This window comes from Chlamydotis macqueenii, chromosome 2 (genome assembly GCF_036417535.1).
Source record: "Chlamydotis macqueenii isolate bChlMac1 chromosome 2, bChlMac1.mat, whole genome shotgun sequence".
Taxonomy (NCBI): domain Eukaryota; kingdom Metazoa; phylum Chordata; class Aves; order Otidiformes; family Otididae; genus Chlamydotis; species Chlamydotis macqueenii.
This window is the reverse complement of record NC_141557.1, coordinates 146,978,744-146,993,474: the sequence shown is the minus strand read 5'-3', so window position 1 is coordinate 146,993,474 and position 14,731 is coordinate 146,978,744. Positions and strand designations below refer to the sequence as shown.

The window sequence follows — 14,731 nt, the reverse complement described above, 5'->3', positions numbered from 1 at the left end:
TTACTTATGACTTTTACAAAGTCACTACTGATACTATAGAAAGACTTATTCTTATATTGACAATTGTCATTATCACTTGCATTATTGATATAGAAGCATATCCAATAATTAGATACAAGAAAGCATGTCATGCTTCCCTGCAATATTTTCAGTCAATAATTCTTCAATAGCGAGAGCCACTCTACATCATTTTAACTCTCCAGCCTTGGCTTCTGGCTGAAGTGATATTGTTGGCTCCGTATCTTCTTCTGCCTTCATCTTCCCCCTAAACTTAAGACTTCCACCGAGTCTCAAGAAAATGTGAAAAAACAGCTAAGGAAACTCGCTTTTTCATTTAGAAAATGTTTAATAGTACCTATTAAAACACATTAACTATTTATTGATTGTACTTCTTTTCATATTGTATAAAAATGGGCTGTAGTTATATGTGGAATTGCTAAATCATTTGACCAACTGTTTTAAGCCATTTTAAAGTCAAAAAGTTCTTTTTTAATTTCTTATATTTTCTCTCATCTGTAAGTTTTATAGTAATTATTTTTTTATTATTTTCTTCGTCATTTCTAGCTTTGTGTGGTGGAGATGTTAGAGGACCTAGTGGGACAATTTTATCCCCTGGTTATCCTGACCTGTATCCAAATTCACTGAATTGTACATGGACTGTGGATGTTACCCATGGAAAAGGTAAATAAATTGTTTTCTGTCTTTCCACCTATTTTTTTTTTACTATGTAAGTCCAATATTCTGTGCAACACATGTAGATGTAAGTAAGCAGCAATGAACTAGTGTCCTGGTTTCAACTGGTGCAGAGTTAATTTTCTTCCTAGTAGCTGATATGGTGCTGTGATTTGGGCTTAGTAGAAGAATAATGTTGATAGCACAGTGATGTTTTAGTTGTTGCTGAGTAGTGCTTACACTAAGTCAAGAATTTTTCAGCTTCTCATGCCCTGCCAGTAGGCTTGGGGTGCGCAAGAACCTGGAAGGGTGCATAGCCAGGACAGCTGACCCAAGCTGGCCAAAGGGATATTCCATACCATATGACATCATGCTCAGCATATTAAGTGGGGGAAATTGCCAGGGGGGTGATTGCTGCTCAAAGATGGGCTGGACATTGGTCAGTGAGTGGTGAGCAATTGCATTATGCATCACTTGTTTTGTATGTTCTTTTAACATCTGTATTATTATTATTTTCTCTTCATTTGTTGTCCTACTCAACTGTCTTTATCTAAACCCATGGATTTTACTCTTTTTTTTTAAATTGTCGCCCCCATGCCACTGGGCAGGGTATGAGCGAGCAACTGTGTAGTGCTTAGTTTCCTAAACCCTTAACCTGGGGTTAAAAAACGACGACTAGAAATTGCGTTGCAGATTTTTTTTTTCCTTTTTTTTTTTTTTTAATTGTAGTAATTCCATGAATTTTAGAAGTGGACTAGGCCCTAATGCTTTCCACAGAACAGGAAGTCCCTAAAAGTTTATAGTCCAAGCAACAAGATGTGTGCACATTAATTCATAGAAGTGAAAGAGAATGAATGCTTTTTCTGTGTTGCTGAGGAAATGCCTTATCTTAGAGAGAGATTAGCTAGAACTAGTTATTGATATTTAGAATTGGTATCAACAGAAGAAACTGAAGTCTTAAGTGAAGATGTTATTCATATTATGGCATAAAAAAAGGAATTAAGTTAATGAGAAGAGAGTTGTTTAAAAGATTGCTGATTATGCTAAATTTTACATTATGATTAGCTGTCAACAAGGAAATGTTGGAAAAAAAAGTCCTATTATTTTGAAGAAAATAAACTGTTTCAGATTACCAAGACACATTTTCAGAGTGACAGCATGTTAATGGCAGTTTAATATGCATTTATGGATTGAATAAATAATATACTTTAGAAATAAATATGAAGGGAAAAATAATAAATAATGAAACCCAATAAGACTACATTTAGAGAGGTAAGAAAGAATTATATAATGACTGATCATAGAAGCTGAATGATAGGAGACATCTAAGGAAAGGGTGATTATTTGTTGAAGGCAGATTTAAGGATCATAGAATCATAGAATCATAGAATGGTTAGGGTTGGAAGGGACCTTCAAAGGTCATCTAGTCCAACCCCCCTGCAAGGAGCAGGGACATCCCTGACTAGATCAGGTTGCTCAGAGCCTCATCCAGCCTGGCCTTGAATGTTTCCAGGGATGGGGCCTCCACCACCTTTCTGGGCAACCTGTTTCAGTGTTCTATAACTCGCATCGTAAAAATTTTTTTCCTAATTTCTAATCTAAATCTACCCCCCTCTATTTTAAAACCATTACCTCTTGTCCTATTGCAACAGGCCCTACTAAACAGCCTTTCCCCATCTTTCTTGTAGGCCCCCTTGAGGTACTGGAAGACCGCTGTAAGGTCTCCCTGGAACCTCCTCTTTTCCAGGCTGAACAGCCAAAACTCTCTCAGCCTGTCCTCATAGGAGAGGTGCTCCAGCCCTTTTATCATCTTCGTGGCCCTCCTCTGGACCTTCTCCAACTTGTCCATGTCCTTCTTGTGTTAGGGGCTCCAGAACTGGACACAGTACTCCAAGTGGGGCCTCACCAGGGCAGAGTAGAGGGGGAGAATCACCTCCCTCGACCTGCTGGCCACACTCCTCTTGATGCAGCCCAGGATGCGGTTGGCCTTCTGGGCCGCAAGGGCGCATTGCCTGCTCATGTTAAGCTTCTCATCCACCAGCACTCCCAAGTCCTTCTCCTCAGGGCTGCTCTCAATCCATTCCTCGCCCAGCCTGTATTTGTGCCTGGGATTGCCATGACCCAGGTGCAGGGCCTTGCACTTGGCCTGGTTGAACTTCATGAGGTTGGCACGGGCCCACCTCTCCAGCCTGTCCAGGTCCCTCTGGATGGCATCCCTCCCTTCCAGTGTGTCGACGGCACCACACAACTTGGTGTCGTCGGCGAACTTGCTGAGGGTGCACTCTATCCCACTGTCCATGTCGCCGACAAAGATGCTGAACAGGGCCGGGCCCAACACGGACCCCTGAGGGACGCCACTCGTGACTGGTCTCCACCTGGACATTGAGCCGTTGACCACCACTCTCTGAGTGCGGCCATCCAGCCAACTCCTTATCCACCGAGTGGTCCATCCATCAAACCCATGTCTCTCTAGTTCAGAGAGAAGGATGTCGTGTGGGACAGTGTGAAAAGCTTTGCACAAGTCCAGGTAGATGATATCAGTTGCTCGTCCCTTGTCCACCGATGCCGTCACCCCGTCATAGAAGGCCACCAAATTGGTCAGGCACGATCTGCCCTTGGTGAAGCTATGTTGGCCGTCACTAACCGCCTCCTTGTTCTCCATGTGCCTTAGCATGGTTTCCAGGAGAATCTGCTCCACGACCTTGCTAGGCACAGAGGTGAGGCTGACTGGCCTGTAGTTACTTGGGTCTTCCTTATTCCCCTTTTTAAAAATGGGGGTTATGTTCCCTCTCTTCCAGTCATCGGGGACCTCATCAGACCACCACGACTTCTCAAATACGATAGCCAGTGGCTTGGCAACTTCATCCGCCAGTTCCCTCAGGACCTGCGGATGGATCTCATCAGGTCCCATGGACTTGTGCACCTTTAGGTTCCTCAGATGATCCCGAACCTGCTCTTCGAGTACGATAGGTGGTTCTTCATTCTCGCAGTCCCTGCTTGCACCTTCTACAGCTTGGGTGGTGGGACAGGAACTCTTGTCGGTGAAGACTGAGGCAAAAAAGTCATTGAGATCCTCAGCCTTCTCCATGTCCTGGGTAACCAGGACACCAGTTCCCTTCTGGAGGGGGCCTACATTTTCCCTGGACTTTCTTTTGCCCCCTACGTACCTATAAAATCTCTTCTTGTTGCATTTAATAATAAAGATAATGATGTAATATTGATTTCAACTTTTCTCTGAGAAAGGATCGTAGTAAGAGTTATTTCAAAGAAATATAACACATACAGGAGAGGTTAGAAAATGCTTATGACACAAATGGAATTTGGGATTTCCAAGTACCAAAATTTCCTTGAAATAGGGAGTGCTATTTGCTTTGACGTGAAAGATTTTGAGACTAGATTAGAAGAGGTGGCTCAAACTTTTAGATTTTTGTTGGTATTTTATTTTAAATATGGGAGTGACTGTGTAATACTCTTGTGTTATGAGTGGAAAGACCTAGAGAAACATAAGAATTCAATGTTAAGGGAAGGAGAAATATAGAGATAGGTGTCATAAAAGAAACTGAATATAAATACAGTGAGGTGATAAGAACACAAAAAGGAGACTTGCATCTGTAACAGTGGGAAGAATACAGAAAAAGGAATGAAAGGAAGAAAAAGCAAGGCAAATTCAATTCTGAATTTCATCAGTTTTCTCTTTGAGGGCACGAAAAATGTCATAAAGTATATTGATGATGTATTCGTCTAAGAAACTTATTGTATACATAAAAATAAGACTTACCTTATGGAGAATTCTACTGATCTGTGGCATCTTTGTTCTATTTTGTACAAATAGTGTGATAGTTCCTTAACTAGATCTTAAATCACTCTGACTGGACACTCTGACCAGTTGTCCCATTTAAAACTCCTTGAAGTGTTAAAATGGCAAAGTATATATCTCAAAATTATTACTCCAGCTACTCTGCAGTCTCTTTTTACTACCAAATGATGCCTTTGTGTCAGTATAATTTGTTTGTAAGTATCCACAGTGAAAAAGCATTCTGAAGTTTTGGAGCCTACATCAGATGCTATATTTGCCCTTGTTACCTCTAGGTATGATATACGGCTTTTAGAGTTGCAAGAATATAAGGTATTGTGGATCTTTTGCAAAGGAGAAAGGATGTGGGAAGAATATAACTGTTCTTCTGGATAAGCAAGAAAGACTGGCAGAAAGTGTTATAAAACTATTCGCCCTATAGTCATTTAGTTTGCACCCCATCTGAAAAGACATTGGATAACCAGCCCAAGCTTTATAATCTGGGCACTGAAGAGAAGTAGCAGAGTTTAGCTTCATGGAGTAATGTGTGAGTGAAAATTATATAAATTCTGCAGTAAACATGAGCCCAGATTAAGACATATTTTTGAGAATTCTTGAAAGATATTTTATTAACACTTTATTTTTCTTAAATTAAAATCAGATTATGAAGCAATGTACATGGAATTTTTTTTTTTTTAGAAAAGTAAGTAGGTTTTTTGTGATTTATCTTTTTTATTTTCTTGAAACTTCAGATAGAGAATCACTTAAACCTTGGGACAAATAAAAACTGGAATTTTCATTGTGATTACATTTTATGTGAGATAATTGAAAAAGCCACCATATATAATGAGACTCCTGAGAAAACAAATATATGCTAATAAAATATACAAGGAAAGAGAGTAATAGTATAAACATGCACATTTATAAACACATATACACTGATATTTATATATACATATACACATATATTGGTACAAGCACATTCTTGTTTGTGTCCATATGTGTTATATTATCTTATAGGAATATTATTAAGGAAAAACATATTATTAAATATGAATGCTGTGTTATAATTTGACTTGGGCATTTTTATTCATGCTGCTCAAGGACCTGCTGGAAATAATTGAAGAGTGAGGATTTGTTGTGCGTAGGAAATAGGAAATATTGTACAAACTTCTCGTATTTTTTGTTGTAGGCAAAAATATATATGTACTTTAAACTCTTCTTTTTGTACTTCGTAAGGAAGATAGCCCTCCTTTTATGGCAATAAGTTACAGGTTTACTTAATTTAACTTTAAACTTCTAACAGTAAAACTCTGAGTAAGCAAGTCCATTAGGCCACTTCTGTATTTAATGGCCACATGCATATATTTTCAGGATATGAGTCATCTTTGAAGGTGCCTATTTATGGTTCATCATATGAACCATCCTCTGAAGGTGACTGTTTATCTCTATCATCTTGTGTCCAGGGGGTTTATATAGTCCCGAGATGAGTTGTCCATGGGGAGACTGAGTAAGTTTTAGATAGTTACCATTTGGGAAAATTAATCTCATACAGATAAATGGGTTATTTTAAAGTGAAGGAGAAAAGCTTTGCTCTGGAAATCTCATTTTCTGCTCTATTTCATGTCTAATATAATTCCAACTTCAGAATCCCAAGGAGTATCTTCTACTGGCCATTAAATAGTGAAATGATATTTAAAAAATAATTAAAGTTTTCTTTAGCTTTTTTTTTTCAACAAAATTTAGTAGTTTAATGTCAGACTGCCAAGAAAATGTGTATAACTTGTAGCTCCAGAAGGTTGTGTCTTACTTTTTAAAAATACACATCTTAATGTTGCAACGTCGTACTACTATTATGTAATAGCAGGAAATTATATGCATATGTTTAGTTAAGATTTGTATTTACATCTGTTTATGTTGTATCACTAAGAAAAACAGTTTCTCTGTATATACTTTCTCAAATAACATAATCTGCAATATAAATACATACATATTAATTTACTGTTCAATGTATCTAAACTGCTAGAATTCTGGAATTATTTTTAATTTGTGTTCATGTGGACCAGCATTGTTATTCTTGAATGTCCGCTAAAACTTGATTAAAACCTGGGAACACGTTGCCAAGGGAGGTGGTAGATGCCCCATCCCTGGAAACGTTCAAGGTCAGGTTGGATGAGGCTCTGAGCAACCTGACCTAGTTGGAGATGTCCCTGCTCCTTGCAGGGGGTTGGACTAGATGACCTTTGAACGTCCCTTCCAACCCAAACTGTTCTATGATTCTATATAATTTGATTTTATTTTATTTAAATCTGTTAACTAGGGAATGGAACATGCACTTTAAATATAGTTAATATGTCTAGTAATTGGTATTATTTATGAAGAGGAAAGGAAGCATCTACCATGACAGTAATTATTGTGTTTTGTCTGTGGTTAGCAAGCAATTCAACATGTGGTGAAGTGAAAGTTGTGGAGTATCAATGATATATTTTAAACCATTTACTGATAGAAAAGTTAGTTTACCCACCCCGTAGTGGTCTGGATTGTAATATCGAGAAATTACATTAGAGTGTTACATATTCCTGTCTTCATTTCAGATTGTAAATATTCCCCTTATAAAGAAAGGGCCACGTGAGGTAGTATGAGAAGGAATCTACCTGAACATATGTTTTAAAATTCTTCTTTGGAGAAGACACAATCTGTCACACAACATATATTAAAATTATTAGACTATTTTCTGAAGAAAATGAAATTGTGCAACTACTACTGGCATATACCTTGGGATTTTCCTTTGAAGTGTCATGGCAATCTGGAAAATTGATTGAAGTGTTCCCTTGAGTTAAACCTTGAGTGTGGTGTTTGACCAATACTCAGTGAAGCTCAGTCATCATTCACAGGAATTCCATTATTGTGGGTTACCACCATAAAATTTTCTTTGGCATTTCTGATTTTGTTGTTGTAGTGTACATGCATGAATAAAAAGGGCCAAGGCTAATTTGGAGTGCAGTAAATGCAACAAATATGGTCTGAATTTCATCCTCATTCTGCATATATCTGTATATATCACCTATCTATATATATATCAGGTATATATCTGTATATATGTATCTTATATACATATATGTAAGGGCTCTCTTTTTATGTCAGATCAATGCTACTATGTAAAACTATGATAAAAAAATAAACTATTTAAGAGTTAAAGCTAGATTTATGTACATAAACTCAAAATATATGTAACCTAACCCTGATTCCAAAATTCAGTATGTGATTTTGGCCAATTTATTGTCACACAATCTAAGGGAACAGATAGGATGCTCAAAGCAGATGAATGGCTTTGCTCATATAATTATTATATTGAGAATTTTTTAAATCAGGGATAGATTTCTTACATTATCTACTTTTATCATATGCATAAACCACAATCTCATCCTGTAATTTCTATATCAGTGCTACTAAGTAAGGGTGTGTTTATCTGGATCTGCAAGCTATAGCAAGTTGAGAGGAAGAGGAGAAGGTGTCTACTTGAAAGAGATGAATAGTTCACCAGTCTCTTTAAAGGAAAGCACAATCTAGAGGTCTCTAAGATCCAAGGGATTTCTCTTGTTGCTCCCATTTGTATGTCCAGCTGAGAGCAAGACTAAGTATGTATTCCAAAGTGCCAATATGTACATACACGTATACAACTGATCACACAGACTAGCATGGACAGATACAAGTGTCTTTATTGGCACACACAGAAATGCCAACAGCACTGAAACAGACATGAACACCACAGACAGCCAAATCCTGTTTCTCCAGCTGGGCTGCTGGGAACAGGAGTTTGGTAGAAGTGACATATAAATGCTCCCACAACCTTCTAGGTCCTGGCCCAGGAGTTGGCCCCCTGTGACTAATGGCCCTTTTTCCAGTTGTTGGTCCCAGACCTCGTCCCGCTCACCAGACAGTCCATACTAACGTTCACTAGTGGTCACACATGTACTCACACTCTGGACAGAGGACACACACACTAAACAGTCAGGAAAAGAGTTTACAAGGAACAGAGGAGAGGCTGTGGTGGTTAGGTGAAGGGATTAGTAAGAGAGGTCTCAATTTTCCTATACTTTTTTCTTAGTCACCGTGATCCCTCGCCCTACCTGCCTTTGGCCCTAAACATCCCACAGGAAGTTTTACAGTCTCCAAATACCATTTAAAAATCTTCTATTAAGATTTACATAATCTCACAAATTCCCTCAAATACTCCACAGTAAATTTCTAATTTCCATGAGACCCAAGATAATCTCCTTTCTCCCATTCTAATAAGTTACTAAATTCTGGTTGAATAGTTAAAAGATTACAGTGATACACTCAGTGGCCTATCAGTCAGAAACTTAAGTGTTTTGGTCTTTGTTACTGTCTCCACTAAGTCCTGCTCATTAAAACTTGTGTGTTTGTGTGTATAATTTATCACTTCCCTCATTTCTTGTCTTTGCTTTCTGTATTGAAAGGCCCTTGACTAGGTATCCTTATAAACCAAGTCCTTATATTCCAGATAACCTTACAAGCTGTATTTACTAAGTACGATTGACTTTCATTAAGATAAATGTCTAATGCCATTTGAGTCAACCTTAGGGATCCAATGTATTGTAAAAAAAAAAAAATCTACAGGAGAATTGTACCAAGAGCTTCTAAAGCTGCATGCGAATTCTAGAAAAGATAACATCCAACACCTAAAGGGGCATGACGTTCCTATGTTTAGACAACTGAATCAACCAGAGTATATCTAGCTTCAGGAGGGAAAGTAGGAAGGGGAAGTATTAATTTGCTTTTTGATTAAATTATGTCTACTATTAAATATCTCTTGTTCTTGAGGGTACCTGAAGATCATTAATCTTCATATACTACATTAATCTTCAATTTCATGAATGGAGCTTCCTAAGCATTACATCTTTGGATATATTTTACATAGCCTGAATAATTTGTTTATAACTTCTATGATAAAACTGAAAATACTGTTACACTAGAGGTCTCAATAGTCACTTAAGCTAGCTAATATCTTCTCTTGTTTCTTTTTCTTGACTTTTCTGTGCATTAAACCCAAAGATCATGGTCTAACTCTTAGTTACAGAAAGGCAGAAAATGTAATTTAAATGTCTGATGTGTGTGACCTTTAAGTCTTTTTATTGTTATTGTGTTCCAGGATATAGCTTCCTTTCTCTATGTGTGTTTTATATCTGACAGTTTGCAAAAAAAAAAAACAAACCCCATACTGTTGACATATATCACATCTTATTAAGAGACCTCCCTTATTTGGGAAGAAGTGGTGCTGTTACTATATGTGCCATTAGAATATGATGTCATATATTCGATAACCTTTCCTTTTGCTGCTGCTATACCAGGATGCTGATGACTGTAAGAAATAAGGTTTACCTTTCCCATTCTGCCATAAAAAATTTGTAATTTTGAATATACATAGTGCATCATTGGATTTTACATAAAAATGTAAGCATATGTCTTTAAATTCGATAAATCAAGCATTCATATTTTTCAGCTAAAGGAAAAAGTAAAAGGTAGTGCCAGAATAAAAAGATACTACTTCAAAGATATTTTAATGCTATGATCAGGAAATATATTAATTTTTAGAAAAAATGGGATTATCTTCATTTTCTGAACCGTAATTTATGATGAAATGCGTGCATTTAATCCTTGGCTTAATTACATTGATGTTAACATTGTGATATGTAAATTTAATTCTACTTTTTCTAATAGGAGTACAGTTCACCTTCTACACCTTTCATTTGGAGGATCATCATGACTACTTACTAATAACAGAGAATGGAAGTTTCACACAGCCATTAGCACGTCTGACTGGCTCAGAGCTTCCTTCACCAATCAATGCTGGTCTTTACGGAAATTTCAGGGCTCAGTTGCGCTTTATTTCAGATTTTTCAATATCATATGAAGGCTTTAATATTTCTTTCTCTGGTAAGAAAACCCTGTAATACTTTGCTCCTGAATTTTTTTTTTTCAGTATTTTATGTAAAGAAAAAAAAAAGTTTAAAATGGAAGTAATTTTGATGAATACATATATTGAATCATAAAATTATATAAATTGTTTCCCAAGTACAACAATTTCACAGCAAGCAAACCTCTGTGCCTCTGTAGAGAAATCTCTGCTACATGATAAATAAGATGGCACTAAACTGTAAGACACATTATAAAGTAAGGGGAGGAAACAGAACTACTCTAATTTTGTCAGTGAAATTCCAAATGAACCCAAGAGTCAATTATTTAGGCTTTTGTGCTGTGAAATTGTTTTCATTTGTTTTATGTGCCTGGGACATTTATGGCTCTTACAAGAGTTATAAAGCATGTTGTGTTATGCATCTTAAAAATGGGAATGTATTCATTAGTCTTACCTTTTAATGTAGTATAATTGTCAATTTAACATTTATGTATTAATTTTGTTTTTAAATCTGAAATCTGTATTGGTACTCAGGTGGAAATGTACAGAAATTACTAGACAGCAAGATCATAAATATGACTGATAGAAAACATGTTGTTCGCACTCATACAAGCTGACTTGCTTTCTTGTTTTCAGAGTACAATCTTGAACCTTGTGAAGATCCTGGGATCCCACAATTTGGTAACAGAATAGGATTTAATTTTGGAGTGGGAGATACTCTAACGTTCTCCTGTTCATCTGGATATCGTTTAGAAGGGGCTTCAGAGATTATTTGTCTTGGTGGTGGCCGACGAGTATGGAGTGCACCTCTGCCAAGGTGTGTGGGTACGTGGTCAGCTGCTTTCATTTGCTTGTATGTGTAGTCATTGTCCATGGATTTGCAGATTTACAGCATGAAAAAGCATGGTAATACACCTCTTACTTTTTAATGTTCTTTTTAATATTCTCCATATCCCCTTGGTCAAATTTATTTAATGTTTTCTTAATATATAAAGTATTACTACTATCAGTGGACTTTGTAGTCTATACTTGAAGGCATTTCAAATTGAGGGCACAGTGCTTACTCTTCTTATTTTGATTAATAGATTAGTAAAACTGGGTATAAATTTCAATAAGCATGTACCAGTTCAAATGCCTAATAATTGTCTTTTTTTTTCTGTCAATGCAAGCTTCCAAGTGATACCTGTATTACAAAATAGCATAAAGGTGGTTAGAGCACTTAGACCAGAGTTATTTCATAAAACTAGGTTCGTGTATAGGAATGCAGTCAACCTGGACTTTCAGTGTAAGTTAGAGAACTATATCTTCATAATATCCTCAGAACAATTGTTCTAGTTTTTAAATGATAGCTAGGTAACTAAGAGGAAACACTTTCTGATGGTTCCTAACTCTCCATTCACTGTAGAGGTAGCCTACATACTTAGGCTAGAAACTTAACTTTTAATGTTGTCTGAGCTGAATTCTTCTAAAAGTCTTGATATTCCCTTCTGTTGAGAACTGTTAAAACAACAAAATATCCAAAACATTGGATAGTTATTTAAGTGCATGTATGTTTTTATTTATTTAAGAGTTTATGCTATGTGGAAAGGTTTATATATGAAAGTATCTGTATAAATGAGCATTTGAAATATTATATTTTTTCATACTAATTTGTATGATAGTAAAACATAAGTTTCTTTCAGAATATGATTGTATGATAACTATTGATTGATAGTAGATAGATAGATTGTATGATAACTATTGATTGATTATGTGCTTGCTCTTATTGAGTGTATCGTAATTTTCATGTCCAAACTATTCCTATACTTATCTTGGTATAACAAAACTTCTGAATTTGGCATACGCATAAGCAACATTTATGTTTGTGTCTACTGAAGAGATGATTTAGAAGTTGAGTCAGTGTAAGGCATGAGTAAGTTATTTTTTATGTTGGGTTTGATGAATTTTTAACCATAAAAATAATAAAGAATGCTTGCACAGTTGTGAAGACAGGTTAAATTCTAGTAATAAATTTCTGGAAGTGTTAGTATACTGAAAATGAATTTGTAAGTTATCAGTAAATAAGAACTTGTGCAGAAGCATAAATGAAAAAAAATTGCTATTTAGTTTTCATGACATAATAAATAATGTTTACATTTTTGTGTTTGGGGGGTGGGCAGGGAAAGAGAAACCTGCAACACAAGGATTAAATTATTTTCCAGTTAATATGTTTTCTCCTTACCTTGAAAATGAAAGGTAGTCTCCACTACAATGACTTAATCAATCATTTCCCCCACATAAATATTAAGACTTTGTCAATTTTATGCTTAATGTATATGCCATAATAATGAAATTCAAACAACTGGAGAGTAGAAATTTCTGTTGACCACTTTTATTGGATTCAGAAATATGCATATTGTTACTGTTGATCATGTGTGGCATTTTCTGCCAAAGTGATTCATGAGATTTAATGGTTCTGATATCACATACACTTTCACATGCAACTTCTCTGGGAACCAACCATTGTTGGACTGCAGGAATGGATGCATTTAGCAATGTAGACACAGGTAATGTGACTGAAGTGCTTCATCAGCGTATGATAAAAGTGCTTCCATTCAGTTGATTGTCCCAGTTCTTCTAGTCATGTGATGGGAGATAGTGTTTGTGGCCTTTGGAAAGAATATGGGAGTAAATAGAGTGTCAGAACAATCGGTGTTCTCTACAACTGGTTCCTAGTTCACATGCTCCTAATGTTGAAGACTTTAAGAAGCACGGAGGTTAGGACCAATAAGAATTAATTTTTCTGGTAGTGATCATATGTCTTTCATTGGCTGCAAATGGACTTTACAGTATGTTGTTTACTATTAATCCTGAACTTGACTAAATTAAAAATTTCAAAAATCAATGAAGTCATAAATATATTGTGAAAATTATTTAAACAGGAAGAGACTGAATATAATAGATTAACAGTATTTACACTAATTTATTTGTTTCCAGTGCTTAAAATTCAGTGTGATTTGGGTTATCAGATCACTTCAATTGCTTGAAATTTGCCATGCAGTTAAATAAAATAATCCTCATTTTGGTAATATATGTTAATTTTGGTAATACAAGTTTATGGATTCATTCTCTATTTTGGTTATACATATCTGTTATTTTTTTTTTCCTGACAATTTGACCAAATTCATAGTTCATTTATTTATTTTCCAATTAAATTTAACAGATTTTACCAGAAGCTTAATACAAAGGTGACGTAAATGTTTTGTAACCTTTAATTTGTAGACAGAAAATAAAAAATAATATGGTAGCTATGGCAATACACCTAGTCTATGAACTAGTCATTTCAGATTCTCAGTGAGGATGATCTTCTACTGTGTTTGCTGTATTTCTGGTGCCACATACTGAGTCAGAAGAACAAGACCAGCAACGGAAGGCACACTTGCTAAATGCGAGATAAGTCTGCTCCACATAGTACAGAGAATCTTGGAAATGCATACCTACATGAGATTTCCAGTAGACTGAGAATACTGAAGACTTAGTAATTACTTCCTCTGTAATATCTTTGAGTACAGACAAAACCAATCAATAATGTATATATTTCTGAATCTAGCTTTTACACGTATTTTGTCATTATGCCATATGTATAATAATGGCATAATAAACATTTGAAAAATCTATATATTACTCTGTTTGGGTTATTACTCCCTGATTTATTACTCAACTGAATTATTATTCAGTTTGTATCATTACTTCCTGATTTATTCCCATTGTGGTTTTATTTCCTTTGCAAACTAAGGAAATAACAGATTGTACTCTTCTGTATATTCATCTGTATATTGGGAAAACATCACATGTACATACATAGCTGGTACATTTTTTAACTTGCCATAATTCTAGGTAAATTACCAGTCTTCTTATCTCCCTGTTTTACCTCAGGCAGACATAACAAAGGGTTAGCCCATTGATTAAAACAGTCTTCTTTATGGGTCAGAATTTCATGTTAGCATTCACTCAATGTTCTAGGTCCTATAAAGAGAAATTATAATTTAGATTTTTAATTATAATTACAGAGAATTAATGCATACACAAGAACTCACTAACTTTTTTTTCAATAAAACTTCAGAAACATTAATGTGAGATTCTATGAATTCGTTCTTAGTTAAAAAAACTGTAAGAAAAAAGTTGTTAGCAAAATCAAGGGCATGCATGCTAAAAATTGATCATATAATTCAATTAATGTTTCAAGTTTTATATTAGTTCTATCTTGCTTTAATACATTCATTATTGATCTGAAAGTGAACTCTTTGATAGCAGTTGATTAGAATAGTTACAATCAGAAGAAAACTTTT

At 35.6% G+C, this 14,731-nt stretch overlaps 1 protein-coding gene across 4 annotated transcripts in view; it reads left to right on the top strand.

The window, feature by feature from the left end:
• Positions 1 to 14,731, top strand: part of CSMD3 (CUB and Sushi multiple domains 3) — a 743,929-nt gene that overhangs the window by 436,557 nt on the left and 292,641 nt on the right. For all 4 annotated transcript variants that reach the window (XM_086741185.1, XM_086741184.1, XM_086741183.1 and 1 more), the window contains 3 exons: positions 565 to 681; positions 10,208 to 10,423; positions 11,040 to 11,228. In XM_086741185.1, the coding sequence (XP_086597311.1) occupies positions 565 to 681; positions 10,208 to 10,423; positions 11,040 to 11,228 (522 nt within the window). The remainder of the gene's footprint in view (positions 1 to 564; positions 682 to 10,207; positions 10,424 to 11,039; positions 11,229 to 14,731) is intronic.